At 50.5% G+C, this 19632-nt stretch overlaps 1 protein-coding gene across 1 annotated transcript; it reads right to left on the bottom strand.

The window, feature by feature from the left end:
- Positions 1-1476: 1476 nt before the first annotated feature.
- LOC134042829 (L-gulonolactone oxidase-like) lies at positions 1477-17827 on the bottom strand. Its single transcript, XM_062490770.1, is given in 13 exon segments — positions 1477-1605; positions 4911-5001; positions 6204-6368; positions 7735-7884; positions 8989-9065; positions 9421-9528; positions 13048-13233; positions 14511-14601; positions 16118-16212; positions 16501-16581; positions 16583-16603; positions 16605-16628; positions 17666-17827. Coding segments are annotated over 13 exon segments (1380 nt in total).
- Positions 17828-19632: the final 1805 nt, after the last annotated feature.

The following is a 19632-nucleotide window of genomic DNA, read 5'->3' as shown; positions in this document are numbered from 1 at the left end:
ATGGCTGGAACAGGATTGGGAATGTTGAGGGGAGGGGACTGATCCATGGAATTCCTGGGAATGGCTGGAACGGGGTCGGGAATGTTGAGGGGAGGGGACTGATCCATGGAATTCCTGGGAATGGCTGGAACAGGATCGGGAATGTTGATGGGAGGGGACTGATCCATGGAATTCCTGGGAATGGCTGGAACAGGATCGGGAATGTTGACGGGAGGGGACTGATCCATGGAATTCCTGGGAATGGCTGGAACGGGGTCGGGAATGTTGAGGGGAGGGGACTGATCCATGGAATTCCTGGGAATGGCTGGAACAGGATCGGGAATGTTGAGGGGAGGGGACTGATCCATGGAATTCCTGGGAATGGCTGGAACAGGGTCGGGAATGTTGATGGGAGGGGACTGATCCATGGAATTCTTGGGAATGGCTGGAACAGGATTGGGAATGTTGAGGGGAGGGGACTGATCCATGGAATTCCTGGGAATGGCTGGAACGGGGTCGGGAATGTTGAGGGGAGGGGACTGATCCATGGAATTCCTGGGAATGGCTGGAACGGGGTCGGGAATGTTGAGGGGAGGCTCCGATCCATCCCAGAATTCCAGGATTTTTTTTGGGATTCCAGGACACCAAACCGTCCCGGCTGCCCAATTCCAGCAGGAATCCACAGAATTCCAATCTCTTTCCAACGGAAAAAATGAGGAATTTCTCTTTTCCGGGATTTTTTGGGGATTTTTTTGAGGATTACTGGGATTCTTTTCTCAAGTCGCTGGGAAAGGACAGAAACATCGGATCCGGGATCTCTTTTTGGGAATTTCAAGGAGACGGGAAGAACGTCCCAGGAAAAAAATATAAACCGGGAATAACGAATCGATTGTGGAAAAAAATTCCGTGAATTTGGGAAGTCCAAAATCCAGGACGCAGAAGTTGGGATGATCCTCAAATCCCGGGATTTGGAGGGATCCAAGCCCATGGAATCCCTGGAGCTGCGCCAGGCGAGGATTCATTTGGAATTTTTTGGGAAAAGATTCCTGATCCGGAGGATTTTGGAATCTGGAAAGGCTTCCCAGGGAACGGCAACATTCCCAAATTTTCCGGGGCTCCGGGAATGTTTGGAAAACTCTCCAAGGGACAGGGTGGGAATTTTGGGATGAATATTCTGTGATTCCCATTTCCTGGCTCTGTCCCCATTCCCAGGAATTTTTTTGGAATTCTGGGAATAGATGGAATCATTCCCAAAAATCTCCATTCCCAACCCAGGAATTCCCAACACCTTCCCCAAATTCCCAGGGCCGGGCACTTCCATGAGAAAACGGCGGCTGAAGGAATTTTTTATTGAGGGGAAAACAAAAATTGCTGGAATTCTGGGAATTCCATGGCTTTCCCGGGAAAAAAACTTCAGAGCTGGATCGCAGCAAATCCCTGTCCTTGGCAGGGACACCTCGGAATTCCGGGATTTTCCCCAAGGATTTTTCCCAGTTTTCAGAAAAAGACTTTTTCCAGGTAGGCGTTGAGGAAGATTCCGGTGGGATCCAGCTTCTCCCGGATGGCGCAGAATTTCGGGAATGCCGGATACATCTTCTCCAAGTCCTTCCGCGTGCAGCTGTGAGCCTGGATTGGGATCGTTTTCCGTGCAAAAATCCCGAATTTTTTTTTTCCCAAATCTTGGAATGTTCCAGAGGGAACTTTCTGCCATTTTTTTTTTTTTTCCCCATCGTGCCTCAGTTTCCCTCTGGAAAAATCTCTCCCATTTTTCGGGATCGGGATCATTTTCCCATTAAAAAAAAAATCCCATTTTTCCCAAATCTGGGAATGTCCAGGATCAGATTTTTCCTTTTTTTTTTTTTTTGAGAGAAAAAAGGGGCAGATCCAGGAATTCCCTCCCTCTTCCCGTGCCTCAGTTTCCCTCTGGAAAAATCTCTCCCATTTTTCGGGATAGGAATCATTTTCCCATTAAAAAAATCCTGTTTTTTTTCCCCATATCTGGGAATATTCAGGAGAAAATTTTCCCAGGTTTTTTTTTCTCCCCTTCCTCATGCCTCAGTTTCCCTCTGGAAAAATCCCTCCCGTTTTCCATAATTAGGATGAATTTTCCATGTCAAAAATCCTGCGATTTTTTTCTCCCCAAATCTGGGAATGTTCTGGAAGGAATTTTCCCCCTTTTTTTTTTCTTTTTTTTTTTGTTGCTCCCCCTTCCTCCTGCCTCAGTTTCCCTCCTGGAAAATTCCCTCCCGTTCTCTGGGATTGGCTGAGGCACGAGGGGGAAAATGGAGGGAATTCTGGGATCCGCCTCTTTCGATCTCCAAAATTCAGGGGAAGAAACAAACAAAAAAAATTCCCTCCTGGATAATCCCAGATCTGGAAAAATGGGAATATTAACGGGAAAAATTGGGAGGGATTTTTTTCCGGAGGGAAACTGAGGCACGAGATTTTTTTTTTTTTCTTTTCCCCAGATCTGGGAATGTTCAGGATGGAATTTTTCTTTTTTTTTTTTTCCTGGAAAAAGAGGCGGATCCAGGAATTCCCTCCATTTCCACCCTCGTGCCTCAGTTTCCCTCTGGGAAAAGAAAATCCCTCCCATCTTCCGGGATTGGGATGATTTTTCCCTTAAAAATTCCCATTTTTTCCCAAAATCTGGGACTTTTCAGGAAAGAATTTTTTTTTTTCCCCCAAATTTTGGAGTTTTTGATCCAGGACAGGGGCGGATCCAGGGATCCCCTTCCTTTTCCCGTGCCTCAGTTTCCCTGTGGGGGAGAAAAAAAAAAAGGGAATTTTCCAGGGAATTGTGGGAAATTTATCCCAATCCCAGAAAACGGGAGGGATTTTTCCAGAGGGAAACTGAGGCACGAGGGGGAAAATGGAGGGAATTCCGGGATCCGCCTCTTTTCATCTCCAAAATTTGGGGAAAAAAAATCCCTCCTGGAAATTCCCAGATTTGGGACACAAACATCCCGTGCCTCAGTTTCCCTCTGCAAAAAATCCCTCCCAATTTTCCGGGATCGGGATCATTTTCCCATTTAAAAAAAAAAAAAAAAATCCCTTTTGTTTTTTCCCAGATCTGGGAATGCCCAGGAGGGAATTTTTTTTTCCCCCCAAATTTTGGAGATCGAAAGAGGCGGATCCCGGAATTCCCTCCATTTTCCCCCTCGTGCCTCAGTTTCCCTCTGAAAAAATCCCTCCCGTTTTCTGGGATTGGGATAAATTTCCCACAATTCCCTGGAAAATTCCCTTTTTTTTTTTTTCCCCCACAGGGAAACTGAGGCACGGGAAAAGGAAGGGGATCCCTGGATCCGCCCCTGTCCTGGATCAAAAACTCCAAAATTTGGGGGAAAAAAAAAAATTCTTTCCTGAAAAGTCCCAGATTTTGGGAAAAAATGGGAATTTTTAAGGGAAAAATCATCCCAATCCCGGAAGATGGGAGGGATTTTCTTTTCCCAGAGGGAAACTGAGGCACGAGGGTGGAAATGGAGGGAATTCCTGGATCCGCCTCTTTTTCCAGGGAAAAAAAAAAAAATTCCATCCTGAACATTCCCAGATCTGGGGAAAAGGAAAAAAAAAAAAAATTCTCGTGCCTCAGTTTCCCTCCGGTAAAAATCCCTCCCAATTTTTCCTGTTAAAATTCCCATTTTTAAATATTGGATTATCCAGGAGGGAATTTTTTTTTTTTGTTTCTTCCCCTGAATTTTGGAGATCGAAAGAGGCGGATCCCGGAATTCCCTCCATTTTCCCCCTCGTGCCTCAGCCAATCCCAGAGAACGGGAGGGAATTTTCCAGGAGGGAAACTGAGGCAGGAGGAAGGGGGAGCAACAAAAAAAAAAAAAAAAAAAAGGGGGAAAATTCCTTCCAGAACATTCCCAGATTTGGGGAGAAAAAAGAAAACCAAAACCAGCATGATTACATGGAAAATTCATCCTAATTTTGGAAAACGGGAGGGGCTTTTCCAGAGGGAAACTGAGGCACGAGGGGGAAAATGGAGGGAATTCTGGGATCCGCCTCTTTCGATCTCCAAAATTTGGGGAAAAAAAATCCTTCCTGGAAATTCCCAGATTTAGGAAAAGAGATATCCCGTGCCTCAGTTTCCCTCCGGAAAAATCCCTCCCTTTTTCCGGGATCGGGATCATTTTCCCATTAAAAAATAAAAATCCCATTTTTTCCCAAATCTGGGAATGCCCAGGATCAGATTTTTCCCAATTTTTTTCTTTGAGGAGAAAAGGGGCGGATCCAGGAATTCCCTCCATCTTCCCGTGCCTCAGTTTCCCTCTGGAAAATTCCCTCCCATTTTCTGGGATTGGCTGAGGCACGAGGGGGAAAATGGAGGGAATTCCGGGATCCGCCTCTTTTCCTGCCCCAAAATTTGGGGGAAAAAAAAATTTCCCTCCTGGAAATTCCCAGATTTGGGACACAAACATCCCGTGCCTCAGTTTCCCTCTGGAAAAATCCCTCCCGTTTTCTGGGATCGGGATCATTTTCCCATTAAAAAATAAAAATCCCATTTTTTCCCAAATCTGGGAATGCCCAGGATCAGATTTTTCCCAATTTTTTTCTTTGAGGAGAAAAGGGGCGGATCCAGAAATTCCCTCCATCTTCCCGTGCCTCAGTTTCCCTCGGGAAAAATCCCTCCCATTTTCCAAAATTAGGATTAATTTTCCGTGTTAAAATCCTGATTTTTTTTTTTTTTTCCCCCCCAAATCTGGGAATGCTCTGGAAGGAATTTTTCCTTGGGTTTTTTTTTTTTTTTGGTCCCCCGCCTCCTGCCTCAGTTTCCCTCTGGCAAAATCCCTCCCGTTTTCCAAAAAATCCCTGTTTCATGGGGGGAAATTCCCGGTTTTCCCCAAGGAAAATTCCCGTTTTTTCTTTTTTTTTTTTTCTCTCTTCCCGGAGGGAATTCCCGTTTTTTTTTTTTTTCTCCCCGTTACCTTGGCCCAGTGGGGTCTCCCTCCGTGTTTCCTCATGATCTCCTCGTAGGCGAGCCAGTAGCGGATCCTGGGAATGTCCTTCCCGTAGGGCCTGGAATGTGGGATCGGGAATCAGCCGCATCCCGGGAAAAACCAAAGGAGAAATCCCCAGGGATCCGTCCCCGGGGTTTTGGGGTGGATTTGGGATTCCTGGGATCGGGATCTGGAAGGATCCCCATGGAAAAATACCAGGTGGGAATGGCATCCCTTAATCAGATCCACCTTTTCCCATGGATTTGGGATTCCCGGGATTGGGATCTGGAAGGATCCCATGGAAATATTCCTGGTGGGAATGGTGCCCCCAAATCCAGATCCCTCTTCCCATGGATTTGGGATCCCGGGATCGGGATCTGGAGGGATCCCCACTTCCAGATTCCTGGTGGGAATGGAAAATCCTCTTTCCCATGGATTTGCTCCTCATTCAGGGAATTCCGGGCTGGAGGAGATCCCAGGAAAGGGCTGGGACAAGGGATGGATTTGGGATTTGGGGATTGGGATGTGGAGGGATCCCCATGGAAATATTCCAGGTGGGAATGGCGTCTCCTCTTCCCATGGATTTGGGATTCCCGGGATTGGGATCTGGAAGGATCCCCATGGAAAAATTCCTGGTGGGAATGGCGTCTCCTCTTCCCATGGATTTGGGATCCCGGGATCAGGATCTGGAGGGATCCCCATGTCCAGATTCCCAGTGGGAATGGAAAATCCTCTTTCCCATGGATTTGCTCCTCATCCAGGGAATCCTGGGACTCAGGAGATCCCAGGGAAGGGCTGGGACAAGGGATGGATTTGGGATTTGGGGACTGGGATCTGGAAGGATCCCATGGAAATATTCCCAGTGGGAATGGTGTCCCCAATCCATATCCCTCTTTTCTTGGATTTGGGATCCCGGGACTGGGATCTGGAAGGATCCCCATGCAAATATTCCCAGTGGGAATGGCTTCCCCAATCCGGATCCTTTCTTCCATGGATTCGCTCCTCACCCAGGGAATGCTGGGATTGAGGAGATCCCAGAAAAATGCTGGGTCAAGGATTGCCCACGGAATTTCATCCCGCAGAATTCCCAGGGAACATCCCTCGTCATCCCAGAAATCCCTCCCACATCTTCCAACCCTTCCCACAGGACAACATCCCAAAAAACGAAACAACAACAACAACAAAAAAAAAACCCGGCACGGGCGGCACCTCCCGCAACCCTGGGGTGTCCGGGCGGGATATTCCCGTCGGGAATATTCCGGGATGGGGACGGATCCGTACCGGTACATGATGACGTTGATGTAGCAGCAGTCCCGCCGGAAGCAGGGGCTCAGCAGGATCTCATCCCGCCGGGAAAAGCGGATCTCCACCGGGAAGTGCGCCACCATCCCGGGATTCCGCTCCAGCGCCGCCTTCAGCTCCAGCAGCGCTTCCTTGGTTTTCTCGCTGTTCCCGGGAAAATTCCCGGTGAATGGAAGGGAGGGAGTGGGAGACACATCCGCTGGAATTCCCGGCCCCAGGAAGTCCAGGGAATGTTCCGGAATGTCACCCATGGGATCACACAGACCCGGGATTCAGCACGGAGTGGATTTGGGATCCCGGGATTGGGATCTGGAGGGATCCGTGATTCCAGCTGGGAATGCTCTTTTTAATCCCGATCCCTCTTCCCACGGATTTGGGATCCTGGGATTGGGATCTGGAGGGATCCCTGTGGAAATATTCCCAGTGGGAATTCCTGGTGTCCCCTCTTCCCTTGGGTTTGGAATCCCAGGTTTGGGATCTGGAGGGATCCGTGATTCCAGCTGGGAATGCTGTTTTTAATCCCGATCTCTCTTCCCATGGATTTGGGATCCCAGGATTGGGATCTGGGCGGGTCCCCACGCTCAGATTCCCAGTGGGAATTCCCAGTGTCCCCTCTTTCCCTGGATTTGCTCCTCATCCAGGGAATTCTGGGATTGAGAAAATCCCAGGAAATGGATGGGACAAGGTTTGGCCATGGAATTCCATCCCGCGGAATTCCCGGCCCCAGGAAATCCAGGGAATGTTCCGGAACGTCCCAGCACGTCCTTCCCATGGCATCGCATCGATCCGGGATTCAACAAGGGGTGGGTTTGGAATTCTGGGATTGGGATCTGGAGGGATCCGTGATTCCACCTGGGAATGGCGTTTTTAATCCCGGTCCCTCTTCCCATGGATTTGGGATCCGGTGGAAATATTCCCAGTGGGAATGGTGTCCCCAATCCAGATCCCCCTTTCGACACATTTGTTCCTGATCCAGGAATTCCGAGCTGCTAGAGATCCCAGGAAGGGGCTGGGATCTGGGAATTTCCTTGGGAATGGCCCAGGATCCGGGAATTCCATGGGAATGGCCCAATCCTGGACTGGAATCTGGGAATTTCCATGGAAATGGACTGGGATCTGGGAATTTCCTTGGGAATGAAGTGGAAACCAGGAATTTCTGTGGGAATGGCCCAGTCCTGGAATGGGATCCGGGAATTTTCATGGGAATGGCCCAATCATGCACCAGGAACAGGGAATTTCCTGGGGAATGAACTGGGATCTGGGAATTTCAACGGGAATGGACTAGGATGTGGGAATTCAATAGGAATGGGCAAACCCCGGACTGGAATTTGGGAATTTCCATGGGAATGGACTGGTATCCAGAAATTCCATGGGAAAGAGCAAGTCCTGGGCTAGGATCAGGGAATTTCCATGGGAATGGCCCAAACCTTGACTAGAATCCGGGAATTTCAACGGGAATGGACTGGGATCTGGGAATTTCCTGGGGAATGGCCCAGGATTTGGGAATTACATGGGAATGGCCCAGTCCTGGACGTGCTGCCGGAAGCGACACTCATAGGAGAAGATCCGGTGGCTCCGGGCGACGTTTTCCACGCGGGAATTGAAGAGCAGCCGGAAGAAGACGCGGTTGATCCAAACCACCAGGCTGGGAATGAAGGAGCTGCCGGGAAAAAGCGGGAATCGAGCCTGGAATTGCTTCCCGGGGATCTGCCAAGGGCGGGACGGGAGGAGCGACGGCCGGGAAAGGATCATGGAATGATCCTGGGATGGTTCGGGTGGGATTCACGGAGCTGGAATCCTGTCCCATTCCAGCCCCGCTGTCCCGGGGTGATCCAAACTTTCCTTGGATGGTCCCAGGGATTCTCTGGGAATTCCAGCCCAGCCGGGAATTCTGTCCCAGATCCCATTTCCCCCTTTCTGAGGGAATTTCCTTCCATTCCCATCCCGGCATTGGGGATCCATCCATCGCCATCCCAGCTCCTCTCCAGGAAGGAATTTCAGGATCCAGGGGCTTCCCTGGGAAATTGGGACTCCAGGAAGGGTCTCCCTTCCCTTTTCCATCCCTGAATTCCATAAAAATCCCTCAGGATGGATCCTGAGTGTCCCGGATCCCAGAATCCCGGAATGGGATCCGTGGACGTTCAATCCCATCCCGCTCCGACCCCGCCATCCCAGGGTGCTCCGGGATTTCCTTGGACACTCCCAGGGATCCAGGGATTCTCTGGGAATTCTTTTCCAGCCCCTCCCAACAGGGAATTCCTTCCCAAAATCCCAAGAAATCTCCCCATGCTCAGTGGGAATTCCATTCCCTGGCTCCTGGCCCTCCAGCCCTTTTCCCTGGGAATGCTGGGATTGGGAATTCTGGATCCCGGGATTCCTGAAGCTCTCCCAGGATCTCCCCTGTCCCAGTCTCGAGGTGTGGAATTCCTGGGATTTCAAATCCATGAGATTCCGGACACGGATTGGGGGCTGGGAGAATCGGATTCAGGAGTTTTTCCACCCTGAACAACTCCAGGATTCCTCTGGAATTCCATGATTTCTGTGGGCGCCAGAGGGCAGCACAACCCCAGCCGTGAATCCCAACCCAAACCATTCCCTGGAAAAATTCCCAAATTCCTCCTTTTCCCTGGAATGGGAACGCTCCAGGTGACAGCTCTGCCTTCTGTGGGAAAATCCCAACAAATCCCAGCACGGCGAGAAAATCGGGATGAGGCCAGGCCTGGAAAATCCTTCCCAATCCCAGTGCCCGGAGGACTTTTCCTACCTGATCCAGAGGAGGAATTCCAGGAGATAATATCCAATGGCGTAATCCCAAAACCAGCTGGAGGAGGAGCAGGGAGGCTGCAAATCCAGCAGGAAAGCCACGGATTTTAGGGATGAGAGGGATGCAGAGGGTGGGAAAGTGGGAATGGAAAACTGGGATCCACGAAGGAGGGGTTGGAGAAGGGAATCCCAACATTCCCAAAAATCCTGGGTCCAGAAAAAGAGCTGGAATTGCCAGGGGGAAATTCTGCTTCCCACCCAAACTCCACCCCTGGAATTAGAAGGGGGATTCCAAGAGCTTGGAAAATCCTGGAATTCCCAGATCGTGGAGCGCAGGCGGAGCCCATTCCCAAAATTCTGCTTCCCACCCAAAATCCATATTTGGAATTTCTGGGAAAAGAGCCAAAATCATGGAAAATCCCGGAATTCCTGCCTTGGAAGTGGGATCCTGGTAGATGATCCGGACGTTTTCGGAGTGCGGGAACCACAGGAAGCGGAAATATTGGGATCTCCTCAGGTGCTCCTCCAGTTCATCCAGGACCTGGAAAAATGGGAAAGGGTTGGGGTCCAATGGGAATTATTCCCAGAAAATATTCCCAGGAAATTATTCCTGGGAATTATTACCAGTAAATATTCCCAGGATTTATTCCAAAGAAATAGTACCAGGAAATATTCCCAGGAAATAATTCAAGGAAAGTTTTCCCAGGAAATATTCCTGGGAAATGATTCCCCAGGAATTGGTCCCACAAATATTCCAAGGACACCACCACGGACTCCTCTCCGGGAAGGAATTTCGGGATCCAGGGGCTTCACTGGGAATTTGGGACTCCAGGAAGGGTCTCCCTTCCCTTTTCTATCCCCGAATTCCATAAAAATCCATCAGGGATGGATCCTGAGTGTCCTGGATCCCAGAATCCCGGAATGGTTTGGGATGGGATCCATGGACCTTCAATCCCATCCCATCCCGACCCCGCCATCCCAGGGTGCTCCAACTTTTTCCTTGGACACTCCTTGATTCAGGGACAGCCACAAATTCCCGGAAAAATCCACGTCCCCACAATTTCCACAATTTTATTTGGGGCAAGGACTGGGAAAAGGACACAGCATTCCCGGTTTGTGTCCCGGCAGCGCGAGGCAGGATCAGGGAATTGACCTTTGCCGGGAACAGCCTTTGATTCCTGGGATTTTCAATCAGAGGGAAAATCGAGCCGGAGCCTTTGAGGGATAATTCCGGCTCAGCGGGAAGGGCAGGAGCAGCTCCAGGAGTCCTTGGGAATGTTTTTTACTGCTGGAATTGGGATGCGGAGGTTTAGGAATCTTTACTGAATCCTGGAATGGTTTGGGATGGAATTCACGGATCTTCAATCCCACCCCAGTCTAATCCAGGCAACTCCAAAAATTCCGGGATGCTCCGAGGATCAATGGATCCTGGGGTTGGGATGGGATGGGATGGGAGTGATGGTCCATGGATCCCATCCCAAACCATTCTGGGATTCTGGGATCCGGGACGCTCAGGATCCATCCCGAGGGATTTTTTACGGAATTCGGGGATAGAAAAGGGAAGGGAGACCCTTCCTGGAGTCCTGAATTCCCAGGGAAGCCCCTGGATCCCGAAATTCCTTCCCGGAGAGGAGTCGGGATGGGGCTGGATCCAATGCCAGGCTGGGAGAGCTGGGAATGGAGGGAATTCCCTGGGAAAGGGGGGAGTGGGATTTGGGAAGGAATTCCTGGGGAATCCCAGGGTATCCTGGTGATCTCCAAAAAAACCCACCAAATCCCCTCCCAAAAATCCCCAGATCCTGGAGAAAACATCAAATCCTAAAAAAATCCCAAAAAATTCCCCCAAAATCACCCAAAAATCACACACAAAAAAAAAATCCATCAAAATCTTAAAAAAAAAAAATGGTGAGGAATTTGGGAAGGAATCTTTGGCTGGGCTGGAATTCCCAGAGAATCCCTGGATCCCTGGCAGTGTCCGAGGGTGGGTTTGGATCACCCTGGGATTGTGGGAAGTGTCCCTGGGATGGGAGTGAAGGTCCATGGATCCCATCCCAAACCATTCCGGGATTCTGGGATCTAGGACACTCAGGATCCATCCCAAGGGATTTTTTACGGAATTCGGGGATAGAAAAGGGAAGGGAGACCCTTCCTGGAGTCCTGAATTCCCAGTGAAGCCCCTGGATCCTGAAATTCCTTCCCGGAGAGGAGTCGGGATGGGGATGGATCCAATGCCCGGCTGGGAGAGCTGGGAATGTGCAGCTGGATCAGGGAAGGATCCAGGGAATCCTCGGAGCCTTTTCCAGAGGGAAAGGAGAGCTGGGATTTGGGAAAGGGCTGGAGGGCCAGGAGCCAGGGAATGGCTTCCACTGGGAAAGGGGAGCTTGGGATTTGGGATCTCGGGAAGGAATTCCCGGCTGGGCTGGAATTCCCAGAGAATCCCTGGCAGCATCCAAGGATATTTGGATCACCCTGGGACAGCGGGGTTGGATCGGGGTGGGATTTCAGCTCCACAAATCCCATCCCAAACCATTCCAGGAATTCTCCGTGTCCTCTCCCGACCTTTCTCCGGAGTTTTTTTTTTTTTTTCCCCAAGCGCTAACGAGGCCGTTACATAATCCCAGATCCAAGGGCTCCTCGTCCCTCATTCCCAGATATCTGCGGCTGCAAATATTCCAGGCCATTATTCCCTTCCGCTCTGATGGCCGGCTCCGGATAAAAGCCGGGATTCGGGGAGGCGCCGGAGAGGGCGATGACCGGGAATTGATAACGTGGATATTTATGGAATTGCTGCGTTCTCCTTGTTCCCAAGGGATCGGGAATGACGGGATGAGGGAGGGGTGGGGGGTGGGGGTGGGGGGGATGGGATCGGAGCCGGGCCCGGTGCGGATCCGGGGATGGAGATTTTCCAGGGAGAAAAGGGGGAAGGATTTAGGGAATGTGGGGGAGGATTTAGGGAATGTGGGGAAGGATCGAGGGAAGGTGGGAATGGATTTTGGGAATGTGGGGAAGGATTTAGGGAATGTGGGAGAGGATGGAGGGAAAGGGTTGGAAAATTCAGGGAAGAGGGAAAAGGATTTAAGGAAGGTGGGGAATGGATTTAGGGAAATGGTTGGAAAACGCCGGAAAGGATTTGGGGAATGTGGGAGATGATGCAGGGAATGGGTTGGAAAATGCAGGGAAGCAGGAAGAGGACGGAGGGAATTTGGGAAAGGACAGAGGGAGTGCAGGGAAGGATTTCAGGAATGTGGGAGAGGATTTAGGGAATGTGGGAAAGGATGCAGGGAAAAGTTTGGAAGATGCAGGAAAGGTGGGAAAGGATGGAAAAAATGTGGGAAAGGGTGGAGGGAATGTGGGAAAGGGTGGAGGGAATGTGCTGGGAACTGCAGGGAAGAGGGAAAAGGATGCAGGGAATGTGGGAATGGATTTAGGGAATGCGGGAGAGGATTTAGGGAACGTGGGGATGGATTTAGGGAATGCGGGGGATGGATTTAGGGAATGCGGGAATGGATTTAGGGAATGCGGGAGAGGATTTAGGGAATGTGGGAATGGATTTAGGGAATGCGGGAGAGGATTTAGGGAATGTGGGGATGGATTTAGGGAATGTGGGAATGGATTTAGGGAATGCGGGAGAGGATTTAGGGAATGTGGGAATGGATTTAGGGAATGTGGGAATGGATTTAGGGAATGTGGGGATGGATTTAGGGAATGTGAATTTCTGAAATTTTCTCCCTGTTTTGGGCAGCCCTTTGGATCATCCCAGAATTCCCAAATTTCTGAAATTTTCTCCCTGTTTTTGGAGCCCTTTTTATTTTTCTGGAATTCCCAAAATCTGGGAATTTTCTCCCTGGTTTTAGAACCTTTTGGATCATCCTGAAATTCTAAAAAAAATTCGGGAATTTTCTCCCTGGTTTTGAAGCCCTTCGGATCATTCGGGAATTCCCAAAATTTTGGGGGGGGGGGGGGGGGGGAAGGAAATCCCTGAAATTCAGGAATTTTCTCTGTGTTCTTGGAGCCCTTTCGGATCGTCCCAGAATTCCCAAAATTTGGGAATTTTCCATACCTGGGTGAGGGTGGAGGGAAAGGCGACCTCGCGCAGCCGGAATTGCGGAACACACTGGAACGTGACGGACGTGACGATTCCCAAACATCCCAAATGGAGCCGGGCCGCCTGGAAAACCTCGGGATTGACGGATTCCGAACATTCCAGGATTTCTCCCGAGGCCAGGAGCAGGGAAACGGCCACCACCTGGAAACAGGGAGGGAAATTTCAGATCCCGAGGGACCTTGGCAATGCGGAATTCCCAAGTGGAAATCCGTGATCCAACCTTTGCTTGGACATTCCCAGGGAACCCGAGATTCTCCGGGAATTCCAGCCCAGCTGGGAATTCCTTCCCGGATTCCTCCCAATTTTGGGGATTTGGGGTGTTTTGTTTGTAGAGGGATTTTTTATTTATTCATTTATTTTATTTTTAAAAATTGTTTTTGGTGGGAATTCGGAGGTTTTTTTGGGATTTGGAGCTTTTTTATTGGAGAGGATTTGGTGGCTTTTTTTGGGGGATCACCGGGATACCCTGGGATCCCCCCAGGAATTCCTTCCCAAATCCCATTTCCCCCTTTCCAGGGGAATTCCCTCCATTCCCAGCTCTCCCAGCCCGGCATTGGATTCAATCCTCACCCCGACTCCTCTCCGGGAAGGAATTTTGGGAATTCCCTGGGAATTCGGGACTCCAGGAAGGGTCTCCCTTCCCTTTTCCAACCCGGAATTCCATAAAAAAAATCCCTCAGGATGGATCCTGAGTGTCCTGGATCCCAGAATCCTGAAATTCCACGGATGGGATCCGTGGACCTTCAATCCCATCCCATCCCAACCCCACCATCTTAGGGTGGATCCAGGATTTCCTTGGACACTCCCAAGGATCCAGAGATTCTCTGGGAATTCTTTTCCAGCCCCTCCCCACCCTCCCAGCCAGGAATTCCTTCCCAAAATTCCGGGAGGACCGTTTGGGACCCCAGATTTTGGAAGATCTGGAGCTGGATCCACCAGGATCGTCCAACTGCCGGCCCTGCACTGAACATTCCAGGAATTCCATCCCTTCCCTGATTTCCCAGAAGTCTACATGGCCCAGCTGGAATTCCAGGGAATTTTTCCATCGGCCGCATGGGGAAAAAAAGGGGGAAAGCAGAGAACAGGAATTGTTGGAATTTTTGGGATTTCCCCATGGGAATGGAAATTCTTGGAAATTCTTGGTTGGGATTGGAATTCCTCACAGGGAATTCCAGGAGGGTTCCAGAGCAGGGAAATTCACGGAATCCTGGAGCGGTTTTGGCGGGAGAAGCCCTGAAATCCCATTCCATGGAATTCCGTGATCCCGGATCCCTCCAAGCTCCTGGAATATTTCCAGGGATGGAGCAGCCACGTCCCCGATTCCCATCATGGGATCTCCACGTGGATCTTGGAGCAGGATTGGTGGATTCCCAGACTCGGAGGCGTGTCTGGAATTCCCGGAATTCCGTGGATCCCACCTGGGTGGGCAGAATTCCATGGCCGATCCCGGTGTTGTGGGTCCCGGTGCCGATGACTCCGGCTGCCGTCACCTCGGACACGGCTCCTAAACTGGGAACGGGAAAAGATCGGGATGGGAATTCCGAGGGATTCCATGGAATCCTGGAATTGTTTGGGCTGGAAAATTGGAGCAAATGGAATCCGTGGGTGGATTCCATGGAATTCTGGAATTGTTTGGGTGGCGGAAAAAAAGCTTTAGAAAAAATGGAAAACCTTGATGGATTCCATGGAATCCAGGAATCCTGGAATTGTCTGGATTGGGAATGGGAATTTTGGAAAACCTGAAAGCCCCGGGTGGCTTCCATGGAATTCTGGAATTGTTTGGGTTGGGAAAAAGCTTTGGAAAAATTGGAAGCCCTGGGGGGGGGATCCTATGGAATCCTAGAATTGTTTGGGTCGGAAAATCTCTTGGAGACGCCGGAATCCGACCTTTCCCCAGATCCATGGAAATTTCAATCCCTCCTGGGATGGCTGGAAACCCTTTCCAGGAGGGAATATTCTCACAATCCAAAGGAAATTCCCCTGGCACAGCCAGAGGCCATTCCCCATTATCCCGATATTCCTTGGGAGTGGATCCCAATCCCACCCGGCTCCATTCCCAGACCAGTTCCTGATTCCACCCATCCCCATCCCCATCCCTATTCCCATTCCCATTCCCATTCCCATTCCCATTCCCATTCCCATTCCCATTCCCCATTCCCCATTCCCCATTCCCATTCCCATTCCCATTCCCATTCCCATTCCCATCTCGAACCATCCTGGCTCCATTTTAGATCCTCATCCGCCTGGATCCATTCCCAATCCCGCCTGGATCCATTCCAAGCTCCATTCCCATTATCCCCGTTATTCCCATTATTCCCATTCCCAATCCTACCTGCCTCCATTCCCAATCCCACCTGGATCCCACCTGGTTTTATTCCCAGCACCATTGCTGACCTCACCCAGCTCCGTTCCCATTATTCCCATTATTCCCATTATTCCCATTATTCCCATTATTCCCATTATTCCCATTATTCCCATTGTCGATCCTATTCCTGATCCCACCTGGATCCATTCCCATCCCCATTCCAATTCTTCTTTCCCATCCCTATTCCCATTATTCCCATTCCTGATCTCACCTGGATCTATACCCAGATCCCAATCCCACTTGAATCTATTCCCAGATTAATTTCTGATCCCACCTGGATCCATTCCCATTATTCCTATTCCTTTTATTCCCATTCCATTATTCTCATCCCCATCCTCATCCCCATTATTCCCAGTCCCATCATTCCCATCCCCATTATTCCCATTCCCATTCCCCTTTTTCCCATCCCCATTCCCTTTATTCCCATTCCCATTCCTATTCCCTTTATTCCCATTCCCATTATTCCCATTCCCTTTTTTCCCATCCCCATTATTCCCATTTTTTCCCATCCCCATTATTCATATTCCCAATCCCATTATTCCCATTCCCATTCCCATTCTTCCCATCCCCATTATTCCAAATCCCCTTATTCCCGTTCCCATTCCCTTTATTCCCATCCCCATCATTCCCATCATTCCCATCATTCCCAATCCCGCTCACTTGGCCAGGGCCATTCCATGTTTATCCAGCTCCGGGTTCAGCTCCGAGAGGAGAATTCCTGCTTCCACCTTCACCTGCAGCCTCTCCTTGTCCACCTGGAAAACCGGGATCCAGCGCCATTCCCGATGGAAAACTCCTCCCAAACCCAGGGCCAATTCCCATCCCAGACCTCATCCCAGCCCTCGATCCGGCCCCATTCCCAAATCCCGGAATCATTCCCGGAATTCCTCCCGGGAGAAAATTTCCAGGAATAGGCGGCGCCTTTTCTCGTGAGGATGTTCCAGGGAAGGAGCGTTCCCTTCGGCAGTTCCCAGGGATTTTCCGGGATCGTGCCGTCCTAAGGACTTTTCCGGGAATACTCCGGGAATATTCCGGGTTCTCACCTGCAGGATCCGGTTGATTTTTCCCATGTGGATCATGAAATCCTCGGAGCAGGCGATGTCCGAGGGGGAGTGACCCCCCCCCCACCACTTTCACCCGCTTCCCCCCGCTGCCGCGCCAGCTCCAGGATCTGCGGGAAAACACCGGGAATATCCCGGGAAAACACACCGGGAATGTCCCTAAAGACACGTCCAGAAACACCGGGAATATCCCAGAAAAACCCGATGTTAAAACTCCGGGAATATCCCAAAAAACACGTCCAGAAACACCAGGAATATCCATGAAAAAACGGATCCTAAAGCACCAGGAATATCCCAGAAAAACCGGGTCCTAAAACAATGGGAATATCCCAGGAAAACCACTGGGAGTATCCTGAAAAAACCATCCCAAAACCACCAGAAATATCCCTGAAAAACTGATCCTAAACCACCGGGAAAATCCCGGAAAACCCATCCAGCACCTATGGAAAAACAACAGGAATATCCCGGGAAAAAACACCAGGAATGTCCCTAAAAACATGCCCAGAAACACCGGGAATATCCCAAAAACCCATCCCAAAAGTACCGGGAATATCCATGAAAACCAATCCTAAAACACCAAGAATATCCCAGAAAAATACCGGGAATCTCCCCAAAAACCCATCCAAAAACCACCGGAAATATCCCTGAAAAACCGATCCTAAACCACCGGGAACATCCCGAAAATCCCATCCAGGATCTACAGAAAAGTACCGGGAATATCCCTGGAAAACACACCGGGAATCTCCCTAAAATCCCATCCGAAAAACACCGGGAATATCCATGAAATCCCATCTGGAAGCACCCGGAATATCCTGAAAAACCAACCCCAAAACCACCGGAATACCCAAAAAAAACCCCATCCCGAAATCCAGGATCTGTGAAAAAACACCGGGAATCTCCCTCCAAACCCATCCGTGGAAATTCCCAAAATCCATTTCCTTGGAAAACTCCATGAAATGCTGCCCGAGTCAGGATTTTCCCTTGGGATCATCCCCGGGAATTCCGGCGAGAGCCGGATCCTGCTGGGATCGGGGCTGTCCCAGATTTCCCGCAGCAAAGGGAAGAATTCCCGCTTTTCCCAAGGGGAAATCCTGGATCGTTCCCACCGTCATTCCCGAAGTTTTCCATTCCGGAATTCCCGAGGTACCTCGCGGATTTCCTCCACGGAGCGGGGCCGGAAGAAAAGCTCCGGAGAGGATCCGTACGTTCCGGCCCAGTTCTGGAATTTCACTCCGGCTTGTCCCTGCACCTGGATCGGGAACGAGAGATCCGGAGGGGCTGGGGTCGATCCCAACGGGATCGGGATCATCCCATGGGAATGTGGAGGGGCTGGGGTCGATCCCAACGGGATCGGGATCATCCCATGGGAATGTGGAGGGGCTGGGGTCGATCCCAACGGGATCGGGATCATCCCATGGGAATGTGGAGGGGATGGAGTCGATCCCAACGGGATCGGGATCATCCCATGGGAATGTGGAGGGGCTGGGGTCGATCCCAACGGGATCGGGATCATCCCATGGGAATGTGGAGGGGATGGGGTCGATCCCAACGGGATCGGGATCATCCCATGGGAATGTGGAGGGGCTGGGGTCGATCCCAACGGGATCGGGATCATCCCATGGGAATGTGGAGGGGCTGGGGTCGATCCCAACGGGATCGGGATCATCCCATGGGAATGTGGAGGGGCTGGGGTCGATCCCAACGGGATCGGGATCATCCCATGGGAATGTGGAGGGGCTGGGGTCGATCCCAACGGGATCGGGATCATCCCATGGGAATGTGGAGGGGCTGGGGTCGATCCCAACGGGATCGGGATCATCCCATGGGAATGTGGAGGGGCTGGGGTCGATCCCAACGGGATCGGGATCATCCCATGGGAATGTGGAGGGGCTGGGGTCGATCCCAACGGGATCGGGATCATCCCATGGGAATGTGGAGGGGCTGGGGTCGATCCCAACGGGATCGGGATCATCCCATGGGAATGTGGAGGGGCTGGGGTCGATCCCAACGGGATCGGGATCATCCCATGGGAATGTGGAGGGGCTGGGGTCGATCCCAACGGGATCGGGATCATCCCATGGGAATGTGGAGGGGCTGGGGTCGATCCCAACGGGATCGGGATCATCCCATGGGAATGTGGAGGGGCTGGGGTCGATCCCAACGGGATCGGGATCATCCCATGGGAATGTGGAGGGGCTGGGGTCGATCCCAACGGGATCGGGATCATCCCATGGGAATCTGGATCTCGTTCTCCTTCCCTTTCCTCTCCCATTCCCACCTCGGTTCAAAGGGAAGATTCCTCCCCTTCCCAAAAACCCCAAATCCCTTCCCTTAGGAATCTTTCCCAAATTCCCAAATTCCTTCCCCTTCCAAAATTCCTTTCCCAAGTTCCTTTCCCTTTCCAAAATTCCCAAATTCCCAAATTTCCTTCCCTTTCCAAAATTCCCAAATTCCCAGATTCCCTGATTCCCTTCACTTTCCTAATTCCCAAATTCCCTGATTCCCAAATTCCCTTCCCTTTCCAAAATTCCCTTCCCAAATTCCCAAACTCCCGTCCCTTCTGAAATTCCCAAATTCTCTTTCCTTCCCAAATTTCTTTCCAAAATTCCCTTTCCTAATATCCGAATTCCCAGATTCCCAAATTCATTAATTTGCAAATTCCCAAATTCTCTTCCCTTCCCACATTCCTTTCCCAAATTCCCTTCCCTTTCCAAAACTCTCTTTCCAAAATTCCCAGAATCCCTAATTCCCAAATTTCTTTCCCTTGGGAATCCTTCCCTTCCCAAATTTCTTTCCCTAATTCCTTTCAATTCCCAAATTCCCGTCCCAAATTCCCTCCTTAAACTCCCTTCCCAAATTTTCTTCCCAAATTCACTTCCCAAATTCCCAAATTCCCTTTCCAAAATTCCCTTCTCTAATTCCCGAATTCCCTTCCCAAATTCCCAAATCCCCTTTCCAAATCCCCCTCCCAAATTCCCAAATTCCCTTCCGTTCCCAAATTCCCTTCCCAAAATTCTCTTCCCAAATTTCTGGATTCCCGAATTCCCTTCTCTTCCCAAATTCCCTTCTCTAATTCCCAAATTCCTTCCCAAATTCCCTTCCCAAATTTCCCTC

The sequence above is a fragment of the Cinclus cinclus genome, chromosome 3 (assembly GCF_963662255.1).
Source record: "Cinclus cinclus chromosome 3, bCinCin1.1, whole genome shotgun sequence".
Classification (NCBI taxonomy): Eukaryota; Metazoa; Chordata; class Aves; order Passeriformes; family Cinclidae; genus Cinclus; species Cinclus cinclus.
Note: the sequence above shows the minus strand (reverse complement) of the source record. Positions and strands in the feature narration are given on the sequence as shown.